The 25,567-nt window shown below is 46.0% G+C and overlaps 1 protein-coding gene across 5 annotated transcripts in view; it reads right to left on the bottom strand.

The window, feature by feature from the left end:
* Positions 1-25,567, bottom strand: part of PNPLA7 (patatin like domain 7, lysophospholipase) — a 97,748-nt gene that overhangs the window by 63,022 nt on the left and 9,159 nt on the right. For all 5 annotated transcript variants that reach the window (XM_077922564.1, XM_077922565.1, XM_077922562.1 and 2 more), the window contains 14 exons: positions 25,317-25,457; positions 24,508-24,667; positions 23,555-23,635; positions 21,427-21,555; positions 20,395-20,475; positions 18,945-19,086; positions 17,985-18,062; positions 16,898-17,004; positions 15,825-15,983; positions 14,774-14,851; positions 13,646-13,851; positions 11,204-11,335; positions 10,022-10,145; positions 1,939-2,052 (listed from right to left, as the gene is read on the bottom strand). In XM_077922564.1, the coding sequence (XP_077778690.1) occupies positions 1,939-2,052; positions 10,022-10,145; positions 11,204-11,335; positions 13,646-13,851; positions 14,774-14,851; positions 15,825-15,983; positions 16,898-17,004; positions 17,985-18,062; positions 18,945-19,086; positions 20,395-20,475; positions 21,427-21,555; positions 23,555-23,635; positions 24,508-24,667; positions 25,317-25,457 (1,732 nt within the window). The remainder of the gene's footprint in view (positions 1-1,938; positions 2,053-10,021; positions 10,146-11,203; positions 11,336-13,645; positions 13,852-14,773; positions 14,852-15,824; positions 15,984-16,897; positions 17,005-17,984; positions 18,063-18,944; positions 19,087-20,394; positions 20,476-21,426; positions 21,556-23,554; positions 23,636-24,507; positions 24,668-25,316; positions 25,458-25,567) is intronic.

Genomic DNA, 25,567 nt, shown 5'->3' on the forward strand with positions numbered 1-25,567 from the left:
AGACTGAGGGTGGAGAAATCTGTGGCCCTACAATGGATGTTGGATTCCAGCTCTCATCAGTCAGTGTGGTCAATAGTCATGGATGATGGGAGTAGGGTCACATTTATGCCATACATTTAAAGTAATAGAATAATAATTGTTTCCCTCGAGGAATTACGGGTGCTGCGGTTTGTTCAGGGCTGCGGAGAGTTGTCAGGAGACCCCGCTATTCCACTACCAGAGCTACCATTCTCAGAGTGGCTTCACAATAAATCCCGCTTCACAGGAAAAGTTGGGAACTGTAGCTCTGGGAGGGGAATAAGGTGTCTCCTAACAACTCTTGACACCCTTAATAAGTTATGCGTCTCAGAATTCATTGGGAGAAGCCATAACTCTTCAAAGTGATACCATAGTGCTTGAAATGTATCATGTGAATGTGGCCCTGGAATCAGACATCATCTGGAGGACCAACTCTGGCACAGACGATACTGAACTAGATACATGTGCACATGTGTTTTTATTCTGTCTGACAATTGTGTAACACACTGTGCCGGGATGCAGAGGAGGAGAAGGAGGAATCTAGAGCCTGACCATCCACCTTGAGATGGAATGTTTTTTCCATTCCTGGCAAGGTTGGATGGGCCCACATCATCACATCAAGCAGGTGGTTTTTGATAGCCCAGCTGCTGAATTTCACAGTAAGTTGCGCTTCAATTTAAAAGCACAAGGCGCATACTAGACCCAAGGGGGAAATCTTGGATTCCTTTTTTTGAAAAGCACAAGTGTGCCTTCACCGAGTCACCTTTTAGAAAGAAAATTAAAAGGAACAGGCAAGCCAAAGGAATAGACCCTTAATATAAACCGAACATAAAGGTGCACTGCCAGAAGGATGTAGACATTTGACTCCGATATCAAGCGTCAAGCCAGGCCCATGGAGACAATGGTTCAAATCCCTGCTTCTGCAATTTGTTTGGGAAAGTTCTCTATTTGTTACATATTTGGATGCTTCTTAAGATATCATAATCAAATGATGGTCTCTGAGAGCAAGGATGAGGTTTTCATCTACATTTGGATACAACTGGGTGCCGTTTTGAATCAACATGGCAGGCTGGACCTCTCAAAAACTTCACTGATTTCAAAACTGAATGTTTTTTGGTCTTCTTAGAATTCCCAAGTGACACCAGGTACTGGCCTCCTAAGAAACTTCAATGAATGATTATCTTGGGCCAGTCACTATTTCCCAATGTAACCTACCTCACAAGGTTGTCATGAGGGTTAAGGGGGGAGTGAGGGTGAAGAATCATTAGATGGCATGCTGAGTTCCTTGGAAAACAGGTGGGATAGCAGGATTAATAAACTGTGGGTAATGCAAATGTAAAAATAAATAAATTCTACAGTCTAGAAGATACTTCAAATTTTGCTTTAGAAAAACTGGATTCCACAAACTGCATGCATTTAAATGCATTAATTAGTAGCCCTGGACCATCACAGTCCAGCATCCTGTTCTTACAGTGGCCAATCAGATTCCTCTAGGAAGCCCACAAGCAGGACACAAGGGCAGTCTCATTCTCTCACTATGTTCCCCAACAATTGATATTGAGTACCAGTGTGGTATAGTGGTTACAGCGCTGGACTAGGACCTGGTGGGAGACCCTGGTTGAAATCCCCACTCAGCCATGAGGCTCACTGGATGACCTTGGGCCAGTCACTGCCTCTCAGCCTAACCTACCTCACAGGGTTGTTGTGAGGATAAAATGGTGAGGAAGAGAACTATGTATGCCACATTAAGCTCCTTGGAGGAAAGGTGGGATATAAACGCCCCAAAAAAGGGGGGGCGTTGGAAGGCATTAGAGGCAAAAAGGGCAATCTAGGCTACTCTAAGCCATGCCCACAAGACAAAATGGTGGTTACCTTGCTGAACAGGAGTGTTTTGTGCTATGGCAGAGCCCACTAGCTTACCTGGGGGAATTTGCGTTTGATCGAAGTCAGCGCTCCCTCTGGAAGTTTGGCCAGCTCAGAATCACGAACTGCGTGTACTGTTGTTGCCCTGGGCTGGTGGGTTAAGGCTTCAACCTAAGATAGAGAGAAGAGAAAGTTGCTGCTGAGATGGCACTGGTAATCGCCGTAGCGCTGCTGTGGTACCAGCAACTGCCATAGCACTGCCAAACCAAAACATAGCACAAAGCAGGGGTAACCTCTGCTTCTAGCTGAACTTGTTCAGTTCTCTGTTTTCATTTGCCCCATCTTTGATTGATTTCATAAGAGAACAGGAAGTGAAGTTTTGTTTGATTTCAGTAATATGCACAGCCCTATCCTACCTCCCAAGCCCAAAGTATTCAAACAGTGTATTGGGGGGGGGCTTACTTAAGTAATTCTTTCTTAATAAACCAATGCTCCTCTTTCCTAAAAGAGTAGTCCTGCCTGCTGTCTTCTGACATAGTTCACTGCCCTGGGCTTGCCTCTTTCCCATCAGCCTCTGCAGGGAAATGGGTAATTGAGCCCAGTCATGACATCAAGTATAAGAATTGCTCCCCATCCTGAGATGCAGCAGAATTGCCTAGAGCAGGGTTTCCCAAACTTGGGTCTCTAGCTGTTTTTGAACTACAACTCCCATCATCCCTAGCTAGTAGGACCAGTGGTCAGAGATGAAGGGAACTATAGTCCAAAAACAGCTGGAGACCCAAGTCTGGAAAACCCTGGCCTAGAGGAAACTTCCTATTGAGTCCCTCTGATTCACTGCTCCTTCAAAAATTAGGAGGCAATTTACAAAAATAAAATAAGTACTGTAAAGAACTTTTAGATTCACACAAAAATGCAAGGATGGCTCCTCTGAGTGCAGAGTTCTTCCTGTTTCATACGAGGAGACCTGCTGGATCACACCAAAAAGGTCCATCCAGTAAGCATCCTGATTCCTATAATAGCCACCCAACTCAGAAGCGCCCTGGCAATGCACTCCTGCTGTCGCTCCCTCTCCCAACACGTCTGGTGTTTAGGCTGCCTGCCTCTGGACATGAATACTGCCTACAGCCATTGTGATTAATAGTCACTGATGGACTGTTCCTCCTTTGTCTAATCTCTGCTTCAAAGCCATGGGTCACCCCACATCTGAGGGCAGCAAACTCCATACATTCATTTTGCACTATAAGAAGATGTTCTTTTGGCTGTCCTGAATCCTTCTTCTCATCACATTTCATAGGGTAACTCTTTCATGGGGTAGGGCTATAGCTGAGGGGTAAAACACCTGCTTTGCAAGCAAAATGTCCCAGGTTCAATCCCTAGCAGCACCAGAGAGTGCTGCCAGTCAGTGCAGACAATATTAAGATAGATGGACCAATGAGGTTCTGACTCAGTATAGAAGTGGTTTCCTGTGCATTTTATCATTATGGGAGAAATTTCTCTGTACACTTCCTACATACCATGCACAATTTCTACAGGTAAACCATCTCGAATGTAAGAGCAAAGTGTGACTTTGGAAGCTGAACTGAGATGGGAGAACCCTCCACATGCATGTGAGTATCCTTCAACTATCAGAAGTTTGGAAAGCAATGCCCTAAACCACAGGTCTTCAACTGATCAGGATGCTCTAGGGCAGTGTTTCCCAACCGGTGTTCCGCGGCACACTAGTGTGCCGCGAGACGTTGCCTGGTGTGCCGTGGGAGGGAGGCGGGCGAGTCGGGCGGCGATATGAGATATGAGAAAGACGCAGGTTCAATCCGCAGCACCTCCAGGTCGGACAGGGAAAAGACTTCTGCCCCAAACCCCAGAGAGCGGCTGCTAGTCAGTTCAAATTAAGCCCGCCCGGTAAATAAAGCCACTAACATGCTGGAAGGCAATTTACAGATAACAATAAGTGTACTGCTAAAAACATACCAAAAAAACCATTAAAAGCAATTAGCCATGGAAAGAATTAATCTATTGAAACCATACCAATAATAAAGCAACGCACACCAGCCCTTTCATTAAAAGCAGTTTCCAAAAGTACAAGCGCCGGAGGAGAAACCCATGTCTTTCTCATCCTCCCTTCCAAACTCACTTCACTAATCTGCTCCAACTAATGGTACAGCCCCCTCTGTCTTGAAAACCCTTTCCGAGGTAGCAAGCACGAGGTTTTTTTTGCTTGTAAGGAACTTAAAGCCACAGATTGAAGCATAAACCCATGGGGAAGACAGAAAAGCCTTCTGCTGCCTGGCGGGCTTCCCTTCCTCGCTTCCCCCCTCCCCCCCGGCCGAGAATGGCACGGTCCGCAGCGTGCTGTGTGCCTCGGAACTGCGGGTTGGCGACCGGCTTAGCAACGGAGGTGGAGGGACAAGCTCCGTGCGGAGGGGAAGGGCGGGTGCCGCCGCCTTCTTTTTGCTCCCCTCGGCCTTCCCATGCCCCTTCCCCGCGCAGCCCCCCACTGCCCACCCGGCTGGCCCTGGGCTGCGTGGAGTGACCCGCACGCACGGTAGGTCCCTCCTTGAGCCCAGAAGAGCCAGGGAAGGGCTGGTAGGTTTACACTGGGGGCCCAGCAGGTTGCAAGCGAAGCAGGCTGTTGTTTGCCCGGGGATTCATTGTCAGAGCAGAAACTCCCCTGCGTGAGGCAGCGGACGAGGGTGTGGGTTTGTTATTATTGTTGTTGTTGTTGTTGTTGTTGTTATCATTGCAACTCTTTCCCCATCTGTCCCAGTGTTGTCTATTCCAGGGTGCAATGCAATGGTTCCCAAACTTTTTTCAGGCTGCTTCCCACCCCCTTTAGTTCCACAAACTCATTCCTAGTATCCTCTTAAAAGGTATTATTCAAAGTAACGGATCTGCATAAGACGCATCATAAAATTTAGAACAGGAACAATTAATTGCGTGTTTCTTCAGAATCCAATTAAAACTTTTTAGTTTAATTCAACATAACTGAGGGATTTGATCCACTGATGACACCAGTTCCCCACAGCCTGATAGTCATTTATGCCTCCAGTGCCACCCTGACACCCCCTTGGTATCCCACTGCCCAGTGCATTATAGACTAAATATTTGGCATGTGGTCCTTTTTAGCTCCTGGACAATTGGGTTGCTTCTCTATGCAGGCTCAGGCCTCATCGGCCTCCTTAGCCACTAACTCGGCTTGTAGTGAGTTTCTACATGAGCAACTGCAGACAACACCCAGGGGTTGCCAACATGGCGCAGATGTTAGTTTGAGGGCCATACATGTCTACTGCTTCAGGCAGCAGATTGTTGAGTACAGGTGACCAACCTGTGGCATGGGTGCCATAAGGGGCCAGGGGTGTTGGTGGTGCACTTCAACAAGGGTGCTTGAGAAAGAGGTCATGTGGTCTTCGATAATGGCCTGCTATTGTTCCTTTCTCTTCAGTGCTGCCCTGCTACTAGCTAAAGATACACCTGCCTCTGGATACAAGGAGAATTTTATATGCACTGTAGTAGTGTGGATTGGAGTTGTAATACTGCATAGTGTCCTTGCCCAAATGATTGACTATCACTCTTCTAGAAATACCTGTGGAAGTTTGTCCCATCCTTGTATTTTTTTTAAGAATCCATGTTCCCTTGAGATCCCACTATACAAAGGGGGGTTGAGCTGAGCTGGAGTATCTGGCCCAAACTCATACAGAGACCTTCATGGCTGGTTGGGAATTTGAACCCAAGCCTTCTGAGTCCTAGAGTCTAGGGGCTGTGGCCTGATCCAAGCTGGGTCAAAGCAGAAGTACTGCCACCATGCAAATATATGGCCAAAGATTAAGAAATGGGTCCCCAAATGCGTTCCTGAGTTAACAGTGGGTCCTGGGTCTGAGAAGGCTGAAGATACCTGCCTGAAACCGCAGGAAACTGTATGTTCCGAAGTTAGGAGAAACAAGATGGAGCAGGAATACTAGCCCCTGGGGCGGCTGGAGAGGGCTTTGATTAGTTGATAGGGGAAGTGGGCTGGACAGGAGGTGGTTATGACTGAACCAAAGTGTGAAGTATTGTCACTTAGAACCTGGCACCACCTTTGCAGATGACAGCAGACTCATCCACCCTGACAGAGAACACACTTGCAAGAAAAACATTATTGAAAGGTGAGAGTCTCACTATTGAGAACCTCTTTGTCTTTAAAAACTTGGTGGAAAGAGGGATGGAACTTGATGGGACATTTTGTGTCACTTTTGTCCAGTTCTGAACTTCTTGCCTTGCTTCTGAATCATGACTGTGTCTGCTGCTGAACCTACACCATTACGTTCCTGAATAAAGATCTATTTCTTACTCACAAGAGCCTCTGTTTGACAGGAGCCAGCAGAACTGCCTAATTCACCTCACATTTGGGGAGGCCTCTCTTCTCCAAAAGGTCTTCAAGAACCCAACATTTAGATCAAATGGATCAATGCTGTTTTTTTAAGGAAATGAAGAGATGTGGCCATGCCTTCTTTCGACAAAAAAATGGCGCTCCCACTGCCTGTTTATCACTTTCAAACCTAGGAACAGAGTGAGTCATCATTTAATGAGACCTCGTGCTAAGTGAAGTGACATTGCTCCCTACCCTGAGGGAAGCGCTGACATTTTCTAGTGCCAGAACCTGACCTGGCTTTTGGTGGCAGGCTGCCCCATGAGAAGCGGTAGCAGCCCAGAAAGAATGGAGAGAAAGAACACTTGAGCCAGTCCAGCGCTTAGCAACTAATGGATTCTGTTAAGTGAATGGACGTCACTTGCCATTTGGGTCTGTTTACCCTGTTCCAACATGAGATGAAGACTAATTTGATTTATTATATACATACACTATTTCAAAATCCTAATCCAGCCTTCGCCCACTTGGTCCCCCCCAGTTGTATACGCATTTCGTCCTCAAAAATGACCCCCACAACTTTCCTGCATTAAAAACCTCGGCACAGAACCATATTCTGAGCGGCCACACCCCACACTGATTCTCACACTAACACTCTAGTAGTAGTATTTTGCACACCTGTGGAATTGTGACAGGGGCAGCAAGACCAGATGTTGTTGCCCAGCCAGTGCAGCTGATGGTCAGGGATGATGGAAGCTGGCAGTCCAACAACATCTGAAGGAACACAGAAATTCCCCACCTGTCCTTCTCCTTCCTTGGAGGTTTTTTAAGCAGAGGTTTGACGGTCATCTGCCATGGATGCTTTAGTTGAGATTCCTGCATTGCAGGGGGTTGGACTAGATGACCTGAAGGATCCCTTCCAACTTTACAATTCTATGATTCTCCATTGAAATCAGGACGACAATGGACAAAGAGGATGAATTTGGAAGCAATTTTTAAAAATATAAAAAGCCCTAAAAACAAATCTGTTCTTTGGATAGCAGGGACACAACTTTTGCAACTGCCTATAGTATCAACTCTGCTCATTGCTCAGCAATCTTGGGTGCCAAGCCAAAAACAGAATGATAAATATATATTTTTAAACAGGCACACAGAGGGTTGAGCTAATCTCCCCATCTTTTCATGAATAAGATAATTTGACTGTCTGAGCTACTGGTCCTGCTTGGATTTCATCAGAAATTAGAAAAAATGAATTAATACCACAATTAGTTTATCATGGATTGAATTGGAATCACAGGTTATCTCTAAGGCTGTACACCTTAAAAACTTATTTTTTAAAAAAGGTAAGATCAGCAAACTAGTCCGCTAAAGGATCAGCGGATTAACCAGCAGGGACAACTCTCCATTAGCAAAGTTCTATTGTATACTGATGGCTATATTAGTTCTTGGCCATTACTGGAAAAAATGATTAAATTTTTTTTAAAAAAATCTCTCTAAAATTAGAAGTAGCTTGTGCTTATCTTAATGTTCTCCCACATTTCTCAAAAGTACCATCTCTACTGAAGTTCTGGTTTTATGCTAGTTTATTTAGACTACAGAAATAAAACCAATCAGTTACAAATTCTTTAAATCAGCTAATAGCCCTCCCTGCTTCTTGAATAGTGAAAAACATTGTCAAATTTTTGAGATAATTAGCTAACAGATGTAGAAAAGCATATTCACGCCTTCTGCTTTTAGCTTTATCTAGATTTTGTGATGCTTTAACTGACCCTCAGGGTGAGAGCTGCTACTGTGATTGCTGTAATAACAAAGTACTGTATGGTTGATCCAACTTTTGTATCAGTTTATGAGTTACAAGCTCATCAAATGTTTTATACATTGTACATTTGCACTTCTGTTGGGATGTCATAGTTCTAAGCAGAAGCTAATTTGATCATCTTGTATCTGCTATACCAGAAGCCAGCAAGAGGACAATTCCCAAAGTTGTTTTAACTGTCAATCCCTCTTTCCTGGGAGCTCTTGGAATTATAACTCTATGAGGGGTATAGGAATATCCTAACACTCTCACCACCCCAAAAAACAAAGGCACTTTAAATGTATGGTGTGAATATGGCCCAAGAGAGGTGATTTCAGAAATGATATAAAAACAGTAATCGGATGAGAGGTACATGCTTTAATTTAACCATTAAAAAAACCAAAAACATTCCACAGCCTGGTTCCAATGAACTACTTTAGACCCAAACTGTGCTGACTCAAACTTAATTCTTAAATCCCACTTCAGTGGCAGCAGTGGAAAAAAGCTCCACTGGATGAGCTAAGGAACCTCATCTTCAGGGCATAGACCTAGCAGTGTGGATCTTTGCATTCTGGCCAAAACAAGTTTGAATGGCCTGATCTGCCACTTCTTGCTCTCTCTGCGCTGTCCCATCATGCTAATATTTATGAGTTGAATTAACCAGAATGTTTAGAGCAGGCTATAATACTCCTCTATCTCTTGAAGCGTAAAATGAAATTCACTGCCTCACAAGCTGGCTCAATGCAGTACTTGCTAATTTAATTTAATCTTTGTGGCAGTTTATCACCAGCTCCTGGGCTGAATACTGCTCTGGAAGTGCCTTTCCAACCTTTTGTTTTCCTTCAGAGTTTGCTGTCAGGGACAGCAGTACTTTGCGCTTTGAAATTATATGAATTTTACACACATACACACCAAAATTCCACAGCAGTATACGATAAATTCCGCAGCCTGCTAAAGCAAAAGAAAAATCGCCATCCCTGCTTCCAGTGCATAATTAATTCTGCTGCCAGCAGAGCTGAGGCATTTAAAAGATCATGACGCATTATAAAGATTGCACACCTCTTGTTGGAACAGATATTATAGCCAGAATGTCAGGCTTGAGCTTGTTATTTTTGAAAAGGGGTTATTAAGATGTAAGAAGCATGCCTTTTTTAAAAAAAACCAAAGTTTAATTGTAGATTCCAGCAGCCAAGCAACATTAATTGGATATATCTCTAGAAGTCTAATGCACATCTGAGAACACAGGCAATAAGAGGTATGATTTTAAAATATAAAATAAGAATGTTTTAAAACCATGCAGAAAGCCACAGGTTCAATCTCCAGCATCTCTAGGTAGTGATGGGAGAGACCCTGTCTGAAACCCTGGAGAGCAATTGCCAAGTCAGCACTACGGGGCAAGATGGGCTGACTCAATATAAGGCAGCTTCTATTGTTCCTACAAACAAAATGGAGACTTCACTCTTACAACCCAAAGAGGTTCACCTCTAGAACGCAAAAGAGGAAGGCTATTACTTGGCACAAGCCCTGAGTTTCTTTATGTCACTGTTCTGGGAATGCCTGATTGGAGAAGAAAAGCCCGGAACAGCAAGCCATGCAGTGATACAACGAGCAGCCTCCTCTCAAGGCAGGTTACTCAACTGCCCATTTGTTCTGGAAATGACTGAATGTTCCAATCATACAAGATGCAAAACTACCCATTCGTGCTCAGCCAAGGTCAGTGGTCAGGGATGATGAGCACTGTAGCCCTGCAACATCTGGAGGGCCACAGATTCCCCATCATTGTTGGGGGCTGGTCAGGTGGCCCAAAGGGAACCAATAGGATTCCATTTGGCTTTATAAAGCTGGATAGGCTCCTCAGCCTGAACAACTCATTCCTTAGGGAAAGGCCAAGCTGCTTAGGCTCCTACTGCAACCTGCTGCCTCCAGCGCCATCAACAACTCAGAAAATGGGTTTGGTTCAAACAGGTCTCAATCCCAATCTAATTCACAAGCCAGGAGGAACTTACCACGCCAATCAGGTCACCGCGGCCATATTCCCCCGTCAGCTGCTTCTTCCCATCATCCATCCTGATGACAGAGCGGAGCCGCCCGTTCAGCACAATGTAGGTGCAATCTGAGTTGTCCCCTTGCCTGTGGAAGGACACACCAGTTACAGGAGGGAAAGACCCTAAAAGCACAATCTCCATTTCTGGCCTGATTTCTGGCAGGCCCAGAGCAGTCTAGGTCTATGAAATATTCAATAGACTGGTCCAGAAAAGCCACAGGAAGCTAACCTGCAGGGACTGTACTGCTTTTGACCACTGCGTGTTTGTGTCACTTTTCTACCTCCTCCTATTTTTGTTTAAAAACATACATGGGAGTATTTGAACTCCCTGCACATGGAAAACCTGGATGTCAGAGAAAAGACCCAGGCAGAATCCTACAAACAGACTAGCTTTCCATGCACAAGTTTATTTTAATTTACAATTTTTATTACAATTCCCTTAAATGCACAAAATGCAAAAGGCTTGAAAACAAGAGCAACAAAAATAAGCCAAAACGAATGCACCTTTTGTTAGGGACGCAGGTGGCGCTGTGGGTAAAAGCCTCAGCGCCTAGGGCTTGCCGATCGAAAGGTCGGCGGTTCGAATCCCCACGGCGGGGTGCGCTCCCGTTGTTCGGTCCCAGCGCCTGCCAACCTAGCAGTTCGAAAGCACCCCCGGGTGCAAGTAGATAAATAGGGACTGCTTACTAGCGGGAAGGTAAACGGCGTTTCCGTGTGCGGCTCTGGCTCACCAGAGCAGCGATGTCACGCTGGCCACGTGACCTGGAAGTGTCTCCAGACAGCGCTGGCCCCCAGCCTCTTGAGTGAGATGGGCGCACAACCCTAGAGTCTGTCAAGACTGGCCCGTACGGGCAGGGGTACCTTTACCTTTTAATGCACCTTTTGGCATTCAGCATATCCCTAGGCAAATTTGCTCAAGAGGTTTTAAAGCAAGGAAGTATTTCAATACATCCTTGTGTTCATAGCAGTCCCCTCTCTATAGACTTTCATGTGGAAATGCTCCTTTTCTGCACAGCTTTCCCCCACATCTACCCTATTGCCTCCTGCAAGGGACAGAAAAGCTTGACCGCTTGGTAGGTTCCCCCATTTTGCAGGGGGAGGGGGCAAAGGGGTACACAAGCTTTCCATTTTGCATGCACCCTACCTATAAACAGCCCGTCCCGCTTCTACTTCCATCCAATCCAGAGCAAAGTCGATTTGCCTCACAAAAGATGACATCCGCTTCACAACTGTATGAGCCACACCCAGCACGACAGTGGGTTGCTCCCGCATTATCCTGAAAGGCAAGGTCTGGCAGTTAGGAAGTGTTGGGCCTCAGAGGGCACAGAGATGGCTAACTGCACCATTTGCCTAGGAAGGAAGGGAGGAAGAGAGGGAAGAGAGGGAAGAGAAGGAAGGTCCAAAAACCCAGTCCAAAACTCTTCTGCTAGCTTTGTTGGGTAATTTGATTCCACTATTCACCCACCCCTCAAAAAGTTAAACTCTGGCAGAGTCACCCTGACTTCTGTTTGCTGGATTGCTTGGGAGGCAAGTGCATTCTGAACCGTTTTGGAAAGGGCTACATTTATTTTCCTTTCCTTTCCCTGTTATTACTCTGCTTTTCAAACTGAATAGGGCCCTTAAGGCAGATGCAGTAATAAAATATTTAAAAAAACAAGAAGTGTTTTGTTTTGTTTTTTTAAGGTCAAGCATACAGAGTGGAATGAGAAACCAGCCAACAAACATTTCAAATAATCAGGGGCTTGTATTATCCTTTTAAGTATGCTTGTCTCAAATTTCACTCTGTTACAACCCATTTATATTAATTGGAAAAGCAAAAAAGGGTTGCGGCCTGTAAGATTGTAAACATACACATACTAGAAAACAAGGCAGCAGCATCCTTTACCACAGGAGACATGGGAAGAGCCGCAGCTCAGTGACAGAGGAGCCACTTTGAATTCAGAAGTTCCCAGGTTTGATTCCCAGCATCTTCAGACAGGACTGGGAGAGACTTTCTTGGAGAGCTGCTACCACTACTGGTCAGGGTAGATAATACTGAGCTAGACATAGACTGATGGTCTGACTCCATACAAGTCAGCTTCCTTTCATGGCCACTGGCTACTAAGAGACTTGGGCGTGCGCCACACTCTCAGTGCTCAAATTACGAGAGGAAAAGGATGCGGGGCGGGGGGGGGGCCATGATCCTCAATGCACAAAAAGGAGCAGGCAGTCTCCAATGAAGAAGAAAAAAACAGGAGTAAATGAGATGGGTGCAATTATTAAATTATAAATGAGGTATAAAAATGCAACTTAGATTGAAAGAAACGGGGGGGGGGGGGCAAAAATGGCATCAAAAGCTCTTTGTGTTTAATTTATTATTATTATGCTGTTAATGTTTTGTTTGTTTTTCCTGTTCTGCATATAGTCTGTTTTCGTTGTTTAATAGAAAGAATTTTAAAACTAAAAAGGCGAAGCTCCCACCAGTCGGTTTCTGGGGAAGGCATGATCCAAGGCTTCCTGGTCCTTTTGCTTGCAACTCACCACACATCTCACAACTTCCCGCCTTCCCTGGTGGCTCCCACGCCCCCTGGTGATGGCTTAATTGGATACTGGGAAGGGGGATTCAAAAGCCCCCTGCCCTATGCTACCCAGCATTTATTTATTGAATCACAGCTGTGAGTTCAGGGAAATGGTGTAATTAGCTGGCATCTGCCCGGTACTTAAATCCCACGGCAGGGGCACACCCAGTGGCAGAGCTCCCTGACAAGAGGGTGAGATGGGCCATGGTACTGCTAACAGGCTGCTGCCTTAGTTGGTCCCACAGCTGGGCTGGAGACAAGGGCTGGCTTTGAACTGTTTCCTCCCACTACCCCTCACAGCACTTAGCCTTGCCTCAACTGGGGGAAGAAGAAAGTGGGAAAGGAGAAGCTTTCTGGGAGAGGAATAGGTCATCATTCAAGCTCTGGAGGCAGAGCATTGGCTGCAGCTAGACAAAAAGAGGAGCCAAGCAAAGCTCCGATCAGGTTCATATGAAGTGCGTTGTACACGTAAATGCTTCAGTACACGTATGGAAAACAACACTGCATACAGAATCTGGCATTCTGGCATTTAAATAAATAAAAGCAAGGTGCTAGTCCTTAAGGTTGGAAAGATAGGTTGGAAAGTGCCTAAGCAGTACCTGGCAAAAACCTCAGAAGTGCTATGCGCATAGGAGCAACCAGGATTCCTCCAAAGTGCACCTTGCACCGTCACTGAATGGTTTTTGATAACTGGTCAAGACAACTCTTTACCCGTGCCTTTGGTCACGTAGGTGACTTTCTTCACTCCTGCCCTGCTGTTTTGTGCTGCTGTTAACCTCGACCCTGATTCTTTTATGCCTTTAAGATTTTAATGTAGCCATTGTGATACCCTCAAGATGCTACAGGAGTCTCAGCTCCCATCATCCCCAACCCTGTTCATGCTGGCTGGGACTGATGGGAGTTGCAGTCTTAAGCATCAGGAGGGCACTGGCCTAGAGGTATGATTCATTCAACCAAGGCTTAGAATTCCTAGCTTCCTCCAGCAATACTTGCAAACACATCAAAGGAGATGGGGGGGGAAGGCTCACTCATAGAAGTGCGACTTGGAGATGGCCAGGAAGCTGCAATCGCGATTGGCCTTGATGGTGAAGATGAGGGGCTCCCCCGTAAGGGCAGCCAGCTGCCCCACCAGCTCCCCAGGGTGGGTGATGAACAGGCAGGTCTCCTCCTCTGAGTCAATCTTCCGCTGATAGACATGAAGCATTCCTGAGATCACAAATCGGATGTTGACATCCTGCAAGGACAGAAGCAGAGTCTGTTCCTCTGTATCAGGTACCACCTGTTTCTATGTTTGCAAAGTCAAAGCTAGGGGTGGATTATATGGGGGGAGTGATGTTACAGTGGGAGTTGCAGTCCAGGAACACCTAGAGGGCTAAAGGTTACCCCATATCTATTCTAAGAGTTGAAGAGCCATAGCTCCGTGAAGAAGTGCAAGTTTTACATGCTGAAGGACTCAGGTTCAACCCCCAACATTTCCACACAGAGCTGGGAAAAGACTCAGTGCCTCAAACTGTAGAGAGCTGCTGCCAGTCAGTATAAACAGAACTGAGATAGATGGACCAATGCTCTGGCTCAAGATGAGCCAGCCTAAGAGGTTCCTATGTAAAATACAGGACTGTGGGGACTAAACTCTTACTTCATCTTTAGGCCAAGGCCCAGAGCTGAGTGCTATAGCATCTGCCTGACACACAGATATTCCAAGGTTCAACCCCCAGCATCTCCAGGTCAGTCTGGGAAAAGACTCCCTGCCTCAAACCATGGAGAGCTACTGCTGGTCAGTGTAGACAACACAGAGCTAGATGGACTGGTGGTCTGACCCTATACAAGGCAGCTTCTTATGTACTTTGGGAAAGGGTCAGAGCTTAGTGGTGGAGCATCTGCTTTCCACGCAGAAAGTCCAGTTCCCACCGTCTCTCCATTAAAAGGACCAGGAGGCAGCAGACGAAAATCCCTTTCTCTTCCCAAGACCCTGGAGACCGGCCACGTGTCAGAGTAGCAAATACCAAGCAAGATGGGGCAGCGATGTGATCTGGTTGAATGGAGCTTCATGTGGCTGCACAGTGGCAACTCAAAATGAACCCTAGAGATCAGAGAAGGTAAAGCTCCCCACAAGCCGCGTTTTGACTCACATAGGAAAGTGGAATGCAGGGACTCACCTGGTCACCTTGCCTCGACACCACTGTCCCAGCGGTAACCTGATGCAGGGTCACTTTCCCATGCAAAAGGCAGGGGTCCTAAGAGGGTGAGAAAAGAGACACACACAGTCAAATTGAAAGCTGGCAAATCAAACGCGATGTGGAGAGGTAACAACATCCTGGCTAGCAAAGTTCCCAAGATGTCCTGGTTGCTCACTGTGGTGTGTGGACTTGGATTAAAATAATCTATTTGTCATATATAAGAAGTGGAGGGAAACACCCACAGTCAACATTCCTAGGTACTAAATTTTAATCTGGGGTTGTTGCAGACAGTGGCATTAAAAGCCATAGCAAATTGAGTAAGTTCTGGGTGCTGGCTCAGATAGTGACAGGAAGTGATGCAACACTGGGCACAAAGGCCCCGCTCCGTTCTCCTCACTGATGGCACACACAGCTGTGCTGAGATTCCACCATACATTGCCCTCCTGTTGTGACCCACACATTAGATCAGGCCATGACCCACTAGTGGGTCCCAATCCACCAGTTGAAGACCAGTGCAAACTCCCTCTTACATAGGCAAAAAAAAAAACCCCACATCTGTGCAGAGACTGAGGTATCAGCAGGCCTGGAGGAAATTCCAGAGTTTGCGGGTAATATTTTTAAAAGTCATTGGGTAAGGGAAGAAGAAACGACTCAAAGCGTATCAGTGAGGACTAAGCATGCTCAGTGGTGAAGAATGCTGACTGTGTGTTGCTGGAGGAAGGGAAGGAATGGAGTATGCTGGAAAAGGGCATGAAAAAGCTGAAACCCTGAACATTTTATTGCAGGTCATGTTTCTTACAAAGTTTAAAAAAAGATTGAAGGATGAAGCATGGCAAATCCTACATTTCTTGGAGGTTGAAAAGATCTCCTCCCCGCTTTTTTAAATCATTACTAAAGCCACTTTTTGACAAAGCTCATTTGCCCATCCAGCAGAGGTTGGATAAACATTTTCTCCATGGCTGCGCTCGGGACTGCCTTTCATTACAGTGTGGAATTATGCAAACCCAGTTTGGCCCTCGCCATGACTCACATCCAACTTCATCAAGGTTAAAAGGTCCATCTTGGCAGCTTCTAAGATGGCCTCAGACTGCTTCCTGGCACTGGGCTCCTGGGCTGAGAGGTGGTCCTGTGAATAGTGGAAGATGGCCGAGGGCATTTCTGTCACTGTCACCGTCTTCTTCAAGATGGACTTAAAGAAGAAGAAACACCAGAGGTTAAATTTTCCATGCTGTGCTGAGTACCACCTGGCACACTGTGGCCACATAAGCCAAAAACCCTGCATGGGACTTCTTAGCAACTGCTTCATTCCTTAACCTTCACTTCCCCCATTACATGTAAACCCCAAAAAGAATGCTTAATGTAGGGCTGCCATATGTCTGGATTTTCCCGGACATTACCAGGAATTAATATCTGGAGGGAATTTCTGAAGGGTGGCACTTTGTACTGGGTCTTAGGCAAGTCAACTTTTATGATGTCCTGGTTTTTACTTTTTGAAATACAGTGGTACCTTGGTTCTCAAATGCCTTGATTCTCAAACACCTTGGTTCTCAAACACCGAAAACCCAGAAGTAAGTGTTCCAGTTTTCAAACTTTTTTCAGAAGCTGAACATCTGATGCAGCTGTCAGCTATTGTTTCTGGGACCCCTGACCAATCAGAAGCCGCACCTTGGTTTTCAAACATTTCAAAAGTCGAACTGACTTCCGGAATGGATTAAGATCAAGAACCAAGGTACCACTGTATGGCGACCCTACTTAATGGCAAAAGGATTCAATCTTTCTTTCACTCAATCCAATTCAAGAGGCAATGGCAGCAATTTCTCACCAAACATTGTGAAGGCCACAAAGGGACTGGGTCTTTCCAGTCACTGCAAATACAGAGGGCAGCTTAATGGGTATGCTATTGTTATGGCTGCGTGATTTATTGATATATCGTCCAAAACCGGTTTGAAATCCATACCGTGATATCAGTTTTCATAATTTTTGACCCGGCAATATATCGTGAATCATGATATTGTGTGTGCTATGCAAAAATCATGATGCAGGAAAAACTGTGAAGCTAGCCAATGCCTCTACAGGAGGAGGAGGAAGGCTCAGAAAATCTACCTTGCATGTGACATTGCTGGAAAGCACTTCTGAAGAGGAGGAAGAAGAGGCAACTCTGGCTCTCTCGTAGGCCATGTCCAAGTCCAGCTTGCTGCTAGTCAAGCTTCCTGCAGAGGGAAGATGGAGGGAAGACATCACCCTCTACAGTAGTGGTTCCCAAACTTTTTCTGGCCACAACCACCTAGATCCCATAGACGCATCCCCAGTGCCCCATACCCTGTTCAGTGCCCCCCTGCCTCTTAGTGCCCCCTAGGTAAACCCACCACCACCCAGGGGCAGTACTGCCCACTTTGGGAACCATGGCTCTACAGCATGTTGGCCCACCCTGCTAAAGGCTGTGGCAGTGGTTTTAGGATCAGTTTGGTCTCAGAAGAGAGGCCCACATTGGCCCTGCCCACCATGACATTGGGTTCACTTCAGCACATATGGCAGATCAGTGATAAGGTGGTCATGTTCTGGGATGAAGTATTCAAAGAAATTGGAGAGATAACTGGGCAGAACATGGTTAAAGGTCCAGAGTTGGCAGCACTTAATCTTAACCAAGGAGACAATATGAAACTTCATTGTAAGCATTGTACTGACCCTCTGTTATGAACAGCCACGCTACTGATAGACAGTTATTGTAAATCTTTAGAGGGTGAAGCATTGACCGCAAGGCATATATATTTAAAAATCTGGCAATTAGCGCTGATAGAAAAATTAACCACTAAACTGAAAATAGCAAGGGATGAAACTAAAAGGCACATTGTTTGTGAACTGGTAGATTTTTATTATGCTCATTGCAAAAAAGGAGAAGGTTGGTGCTCCTCCGCACTGCAAAGGTCTTTGGTTGCTGTGATTCTATGTGGGAAGTGGAACTGCCATGAACCTGGAAATGTGACAAATTAAGCAATTTGAACTCCTATACAAGCCCATCTCAAATCTACAGAAAATGTGTATATTTTGTTCTATACTGTATCTTGTTGCTTAGTAATATGACAAAATAGTAAAATCTTAATTCTTTAAAAAGAAGTGAACTTAGGGGGCATTCAGTGCCATGGTGAAGCTCCCCACACCTGCTGTTTCCCCCTCAATGGTTCACACTCACCTTCAGAATATCCAGAGGATGATGTCAAGGACAAGCTCCTTTTGAGAGGGATCTCAGATATGGAAGGCCTCCCTGCATCTACAATACAGAACACAACAATAGACAATATACTAACAAATTGCTTTTTGCCCGGCTTCAATGGTCAGCTGTGTGGGCTTGATGCGCAGGTGCACTGAGGAAAGGGAGGGGAACTAAGAGTCACAGAAGAGTCACATGCGGAGCCCCTACCAAAGCACAGTTCTCGGAAGGTGCCGGATGATGCCTATCCTTGGCTCCACCCTTCCCTAGTATATGGTGGAAGCACACTCCCAGGGCCTGCTCCTAACAGAATGGTTTTAATTGCTACCACTGAGGAATTGGAACATTTTTCAGCCTGAGGATCATATTACCTTCCGGGGAAAACTTCCGAGGGCCACATGCCAGCAGTGGGTAGGGCCAGAGACAAAGTGGGCAGAACAACAACTTTCAATTTTACCTTTTTTATAGTAGGCTAGTTTCTACACACACAATCTGTTCTCTAGCCAGGCAAACAAGAGGCATTATCAGAGCCAGGAGTGCCAGCTTAGCCCTGTGACCGTGGGTGCCCGAGGCCGTGGGTGCCATGCAGCATGCATGGCCCTGGCACTGAAATTTGTGGGTGTTCAGCCCCTTCATGGGGAAATTTGTGGGTGCTCTGGCAACCAAGGCCCCAGGAAGTTGGCACTTTATCATCAGAGCTCAAGGACACATTGCAGCTCAAGGAGGGCATGAAGGAAGGCTGGTGAAGAGGGGTGGCATGAGGGGAGGAGCCTGACCTGAAGAGAATCCTGAGGGGCAGATAAAGAGGCTTGAATTGCCCCAGGCCCCAAGCCTAAGGTTCCACACTCCCAGTTAAGAAAGGAGTATTTGCTGACACAGAGCTGAAAAACCATGTCCCTCAAGGTTGTTCCCAAGAGCAATTCCCACTTAGGTAATCCTTACCCGTCTCTACAGAACCTGTTTTCTCCAGCTTCTCCACCCGGTCCTCCTCCGACAGATTGGACACCTGCCTCTTCACTGCTCTGCCAGCATTTGCACCAGAGGTCACGCTCGCAACTGACACCAGTGGTATGGCCTGGCTCTCCTATCAGGAGCAGAATGCAGAGACCCAAGAAGGTACCATTCAGATCAGGAAGCACCACAGTCCAAGAGCTTAGGGATAGAGCACCTGCTTTGCATGCAGAAGGTTCCAAGCTCAATCCCTGGAGAGAGACTCCTGGTCTGAAACACCACAGAGCTGCTGCTCCTGGTGGTCAGTATAGACATTATTGCACCTAATGGACTCTTGTGCTGTGTTCCTAAACTCAATGATACTACTGAAAAACTATTAAGGAAAATGTATCTCCTCATCTCACACCAGTAGGATGTCCCACAGGCGTTGATGGCCTGTGCTCAGAGGAATGGGTGTCTACATCACTCTCTGGGCTAATATAGGAGTCATCATGGGCTCTGTAGCTCACTAATGGAAGAAAATGGCTCATTAACACTTCCTATGACACCTTTTTCCTAGCACAAGTCTCTACATGGGTTTGTTGCTTGCATTTGAGTCTCACCCCCAGTCAGTTGGGAGAGGTAAGGGGGGACATGACTGGCATTTCGTAAAAGCACATGTCATGTGAAGTGTAAAGTTGCATTCTTCCTTAGGATGCCAGAACCTGGCATCATCAGACAATGAAATTGTTTGGTAGCAGGTTCTGGATGGACAAGACAAAGGACTTATTCACACAAGGAAGAATTAATCTATGGAACTCACAGCCACAAGAATTCAAGATGATCATGGGCTTGAGGACCAAGAAAAATCCATGTAGTATTCAGTTGCCAGGGTGCAAATCTGAGAATGGCTGTTGCTTTCCTGCACTGCTTGTGGACTTCTCAGAGGCTTCCTGCTGACCATTGCAGGAAGTAGAATGCTGGATGAGCTGGAACATTGCTCTGATCCAGCAAGGCTCTTCTTATTTCCTTAACATCCTCTGGGTGGTGGTGATGCTACTATTTTATCCCCATAAAAGCTTTGTGAAGTAGACTAGGTAGAGAAATAAGGTCTTCAGGGTCACACAGTGATTAGAACCCAAGTCTCTTCCACCTGAGTCCAACACTAATTCTAAGAACAGGTTCCAAGTTTGCATCTTATCCTCCCCACCCACCCCCAGCCCCGATTTTCTTTTTGCATTGTGTATTTTAAAATGCAAGTTTGTGGGCAGGCACAGTCTTGACTGCACTTATTTTAGGCAAGCTCTTTCAGGAGCTGGTTTGACATAAAAATGCTTTAAACAAACAAATAACAACCACTGAATCATGCTGGGTCTCAGTACAAAAAATGAGACTAAGCTGGTGTTTGCCTGCCTGGAAGTATATAATTCTCTTTGCTTCTAATTGAGCAGTCTTCACTTACAGAGCTGAAGAGTTCAGTAGTCAGTCCAAGGTAGTTGTGCAACGCCAGGAAGGTCACTCTTTGGAGCCTCACCATGATTATCTAAGAGCAGGAGGATCAAGTACAGACAAATGGTTAGCCACACCTGGACTCATGGAGAACCCTGACTATAGTTAGGTTCAAAGTCTGTTTCTGGAGATAGGAATTGAGATGGATTCTCAGAAGAGCACAGGGGCATTTTCATATCTCACCTCCCTGCCCCCAAGAGGAAAAGGGGATAGAACTTCCCAAGGAACCTACCGTACTTTTCCATGTATAAAATGATGGTTTTTTACTTTAAAATAATCTTCAAAATAGGGGTTTGTCTTATACACGGATAGTGCAGAGTGGGGACGGGTGAATGGTTGCAGCCACGAGCAGGAGGTTGTCAGCGGCAATTGGGTGGATGACTTGTGGCTGCGGCAAGGGCTGCTTTGGATAGGCTGATGCTTTGGCAATTGGGTTGGTGATTGGTGGCTGCAGCAAGGGCTGCTGTGGATTGGCTTCCGCTGTGGCAATTGTGTGTGCGTTTGCCACCTGTTGGTGGCGATCGGGCAGACCCTTAGCGTACAACTCTGTGCAACCCTCCCCAAAAAGCTCAACAACTCTGGGCAACCCTCCCCCCCCCCCGCAAAGTTGAACAACTCTGGGCCATCTCCCCACATTTTCTTAAATTGGAGTCCCCAAAAACAGGGGGTGTCTTATACATGGGGGCATCTTATACACAGAAAAATACAGTACATCTTTGTGTCGTTGCCTCCAATCCGGACACTTATGGCAGACACCCTGCCTCACTCTCACGCCATTTCCACACCCATTGTTCTAAAGCAGGTGTGGAAAACCTGTGGCCCTTCAAATGTTAGTAAAGTACAATTCCCATCACCCCTGGCTACTGGCTATGTTTGTTAGGGTTGATGGGAGCAGCAATTAAGCAACAATGATGGGAAGGCCAAAGATTCCCCATACCTGCCTTAAAGCTAAGAGGACTCCCTCCCATAACAACACCAGCCTCACCTGCACAACTCTAACAAGGGTCTCAGGATATTTCTGGAAGACGTCCTGGAATGCATTGGCTGGGAGGCGCAAGATCGTCGAAGGCATCGCCGCCCGAGCAGAAACTGTTTTATATGGGGCAGGATGACCCTAACAAGGAAGACATTTCATGTAAAAGTTTATGCCTTGCCCTTCCAGGAATTTGAGAGAACTCTAATTAAAATGAAGTATTCCCTTAACAAGTATTCCACTTAACACTTTGGTAAATCTGGGAAACAGGTTCAGTACCATTTAAATCAAATGTTAACAATAAATATTTATGCAGTAATTTTGTATTTTTATTTATTGCAAAAATGTACATGCTGCTTAATTGTAAATAAAACATTTACAAATAACATAAAATATACATTACAATTATTGACAAAAAGGAAATACAGTGGAACCTCTATTTGCGACCATAATCCATTCCGGAGGTCTGTCCAGAGGTCGAAACAGGTCGCTGGGAGAGGCGCCGTTGTGCACGGGTGGCGATTGCCTGCTTCTGCACATGTGTGAATGGCAATCACCACTCCTGCGCATGGGCGAACAGCAATCAGTCCAGTGCAACTGGACTTAACAGTCAGAGGTCCCTTTACCTTTAGTTGTTGTTATCATAATTATCATTATTGAAATAACTGGGGAGGGGTCGTAGCTCAGTGGTACAGGATCTGCTTTGCATGCAGAAGGTCCCAGGTTCAATCCCCAATGGGATCTCCAGGTAGGGCTGGGAAATGCCCTTGCCTGAAACTCTAGAGGGCTGCCACCAGTCCATGTGGAGTTTATGTATCGAGGAATGGATTTTGAGAGCTGGTGTTGTGCAATGGTCAGAGTGTCAGAATAGGACCAGGAAGATACAGGGCTGTTGTGGGGATTAAATGAGGAGGGAGAGAACCACGTGTACCACCTTGAGATTCTTGTAGGGAAAAGGTGGGATATAAATGTCATAAACAAACAAACAAACTTTTTTAATAGTTTGTTTTCTTGTGTGTGTTAAATTAAGGAAGTTTTAGTGCCCCCAATGGAATTGTTAGCATGTATTTTAATTGATACTATAGTTGGAAGGGGAAAAAAACCTGCTTAGAAGCCATTTTGGTATATATACAGTATATAAATTAATAAGGAACAGAAAAACAATACAAATAATAGCAACATCCCTTCCCTAACCCAAAAACTGTAATCAGCTGGCACTACTTGAAAGCAACTTCCTTTGTACTTATTTGTAAGCCCTCTCTCCTTTCTGCCTCCACTATCATCAGACCTTCCTAGCATCTAACCCCTGAATCCCCTAGAATCACACCCCACACCAAGAAAAAAACTCTCTTCAGAGCACATTCTTCCCACAGCTAGTGAAGGGGGGGGGGGAGTAATCCATCTGAGTAATCCTGCTCAGCTCCCAACTGGCTGATCGATTCTTAATTACATAAGGTTTTTTTGTTTTGTTTTTAAAAAGCACAACCCAGGGCAGGAACTTGGGAGGCTTAGTTTTTAAGCCCTGCTGGCAGCTCCAAAGGGAGAAAGAGGCGAAAGACTCTGGCTTGCAGAGGGCTGCTTAGAGTAATGCACTTATCTTAAATACACCAGGCAGACATTTGGGCTATGTGATGTTGTCTGGAAGAGCATCACTTGCCTATGGCGAGTCCAGCCTTGCTTTGTGGCAAATTTATGAGGGTAAAATGCAGACAATTAAAGAAACTGAGTACATGTTCTCCCTTCCTAGTCGAAAAGGAGCCACAAATGACCCGATGACTACATCTAGGCAAGAAAAACATTCAGCAGTCTAACTTTTTTTGCAAATTAACACACAAAGTCAAAATAAACCTCCTAAGTGATCCAGGAGGAGGAGGAAGAAAAAAAGGGGGGGAATTCTACAAGCCTAAAGTTCACTCACAAACACACCCCTCTCTAGTCTCCATCCAAGCAAATGAAAAGCATGATCAGGCAAAGACGCTCAAGGAGAGGGTAACACAAGGCTGGTGAGGGATGTGGCCTGAAACAGTCCCAGAACCAGAGAGATTTAGAAGGCCACATTCAGCTCCTGGGCCTATAGTTCCCCACTTTTGTATCAAAGGATAAAGACATCCAGGAGCCAGAGTCATGGGCTTTGGCTTACCGTGATGACATCCAATATGCTGAGGAGGCTGTGGACACTGTCTCCCGCCAAGACTTCTTTGACCACCACCTCTGTGCCATCCTATTGCAGATGGGGGGGGGGGAGAATGAGACCACATTTCAGCTACACAATTACAAGCTAAGTTCAAAGACCTCTGTGTGTGTCTCTGGGAGTGACTGGCCTTGAAAAGCAAGTAATAAAAAAGCAGAAGAAATAAGGCAGACACAAACTCTGTGGCTGAGGCAACTTTCAACACAAAGCTCAGCTTGGCATACGCTTATGGGACTTGCTCCCACCCACACTCTGCAGGACCTAGGAGGCATAACCACCACCCCAAGGATGGGAAGACGCCTCATTCTTATTAGTCTTTGCCAAAAGATATATAATGAAGGTGCCAGGTACATCTCTGTGGGAAGGCTGCCGCAGAGAATACCCTCTTGCAGGCCAAAACTAAAGAGCAACTAAGGGAGTAATCTCTGTTGATCTTATCACCCAAGAGGGTCTGTAGGGAAGAAGGCGGCCTTTCAGGTGTTTGCGGCCTGAGTCATTTAGGGCTTTAAACACTAACCTAAATACCTTGAATTGGGCCTGGAAATGAACTAGCAACCAGTGCAGCTGTTTTAAAACAGGGGTTATATGAGATCTAAACGAAGACAGGCAGAACTTTGGTAGCTACCGATCATACAACCAGCGGGCCTCTCAACAGAAAAATTAGAAGTTTCTTTACACTAGGTCAGAGCATGCCTCCACCTGCCGCAGCCCAGGAGTGCCTACTCTGACTCTGCCAAGCAAAGAGGGGACTTTGTTTTTTTGTTTTTTTTTATCATAATATTTTATTGCAAAGAGGGGACTTTGTTATTATTTGCTCCTTATCCAATATGCTTTACTGCTCGATACTGTGTTAACTGGCAGTGTTTGGCCATGTATGTTGATGACCTGTCAGCTATCCTTACACTTTCTTGGATGCAGACTTCCAGTTTTCCGTCCTGTACCACGTAGATGCTGTTGTCCAGCTGCCCCGGGCGAAAGATGTACTCCCCTTCGTGCAGCTGGACAAAAACCATATGCTTGCAGAGCTCCAGGAAGAGAGGCTTCTCAAAGTGCCCAAGGACCCTGCAGGGAAAGAGATGAGAAGGAGCTTGTGGACCAGTCATCCTGCTCCTGGCCTGAAACAGCAATGAGTCCATAGAGGGGGAAACTCACTGCTACAGGAGGTTGCCGCAGCTGCTACATTGAAAGTACAGGTGGTGACCATTTTGCATGTGTTTTGATTGGCGAATGACGGCCAATGCGTGCACTATTTTTAACCCCCAGAAGGGGGCAGGGGCAGTACAGGGCAGGGAAGGGTGGGGCGGGCTTACACATGCTTTGCCAACATGTGTGATGACCCAAATCGCAACCCCTGTGCAAACAGAAAGTTGCCTGTAACAGGGGCAACAGCAGAAGGATTCACCGGCGGCCTCTATTAGTCTAAGTTAGAGAGCAGCCCAAAGCCTATTTTTAGGAGGAGAAAACCAGATGCAAGGGGTTAGGATGCAGACATTGCTGCCACTGTGCCTCACTAATGAACTTCTTAGAGGGGCTGGCCTGCTCGTTGCTGGTAAGCATGGCAAGCTGGTTAAATGGTCCCGGTGTGTCAATCCTTATTCTCCTCAAACTGAGGACATGTCAAATCCAATCTTTCTGCAAACTCTTTAATGGCAGGGAAGTTGCTTCTCTTCAGCCCCCACCAACCCAGCTCTCTCATCACGTTTGCCCTTACCTGACATTTTTAAGCATGTAAAGGACTTCGGAGGGCAAGTGGGAATTCTTCACGTCAAACTCCGTTAAATCTGCCTCGAGCAGAGAGGGTGGAGGCTCCTTCGGCTGCAGGGTGGGGGACTCCTTCTTGAACCGCAGGATCCTATAGGGAATAAAGCAGAACTGGTTCACCTCACAACAAGGCCATCGGGGGAAAGAGGCCCCTTCATCTTCTTCCTCCCCATTTAAACTCACACAACCCACAGGTCCCTG

Source organism: Podarcis muralis, chromosome Z (genome assembly GCF_964188315.1).
Source record: "Podarcis muralis chromosome Z, rPodMur119.hap1.1, whole genome shotgun sequence".
Taxonomy (NCBI): domain Eukaryota; kingdom Metazoa; phylum Chordata; class Lepidosauria; order Squamata; family Lacertidae; genus Podarcis; species Podarcis muralis.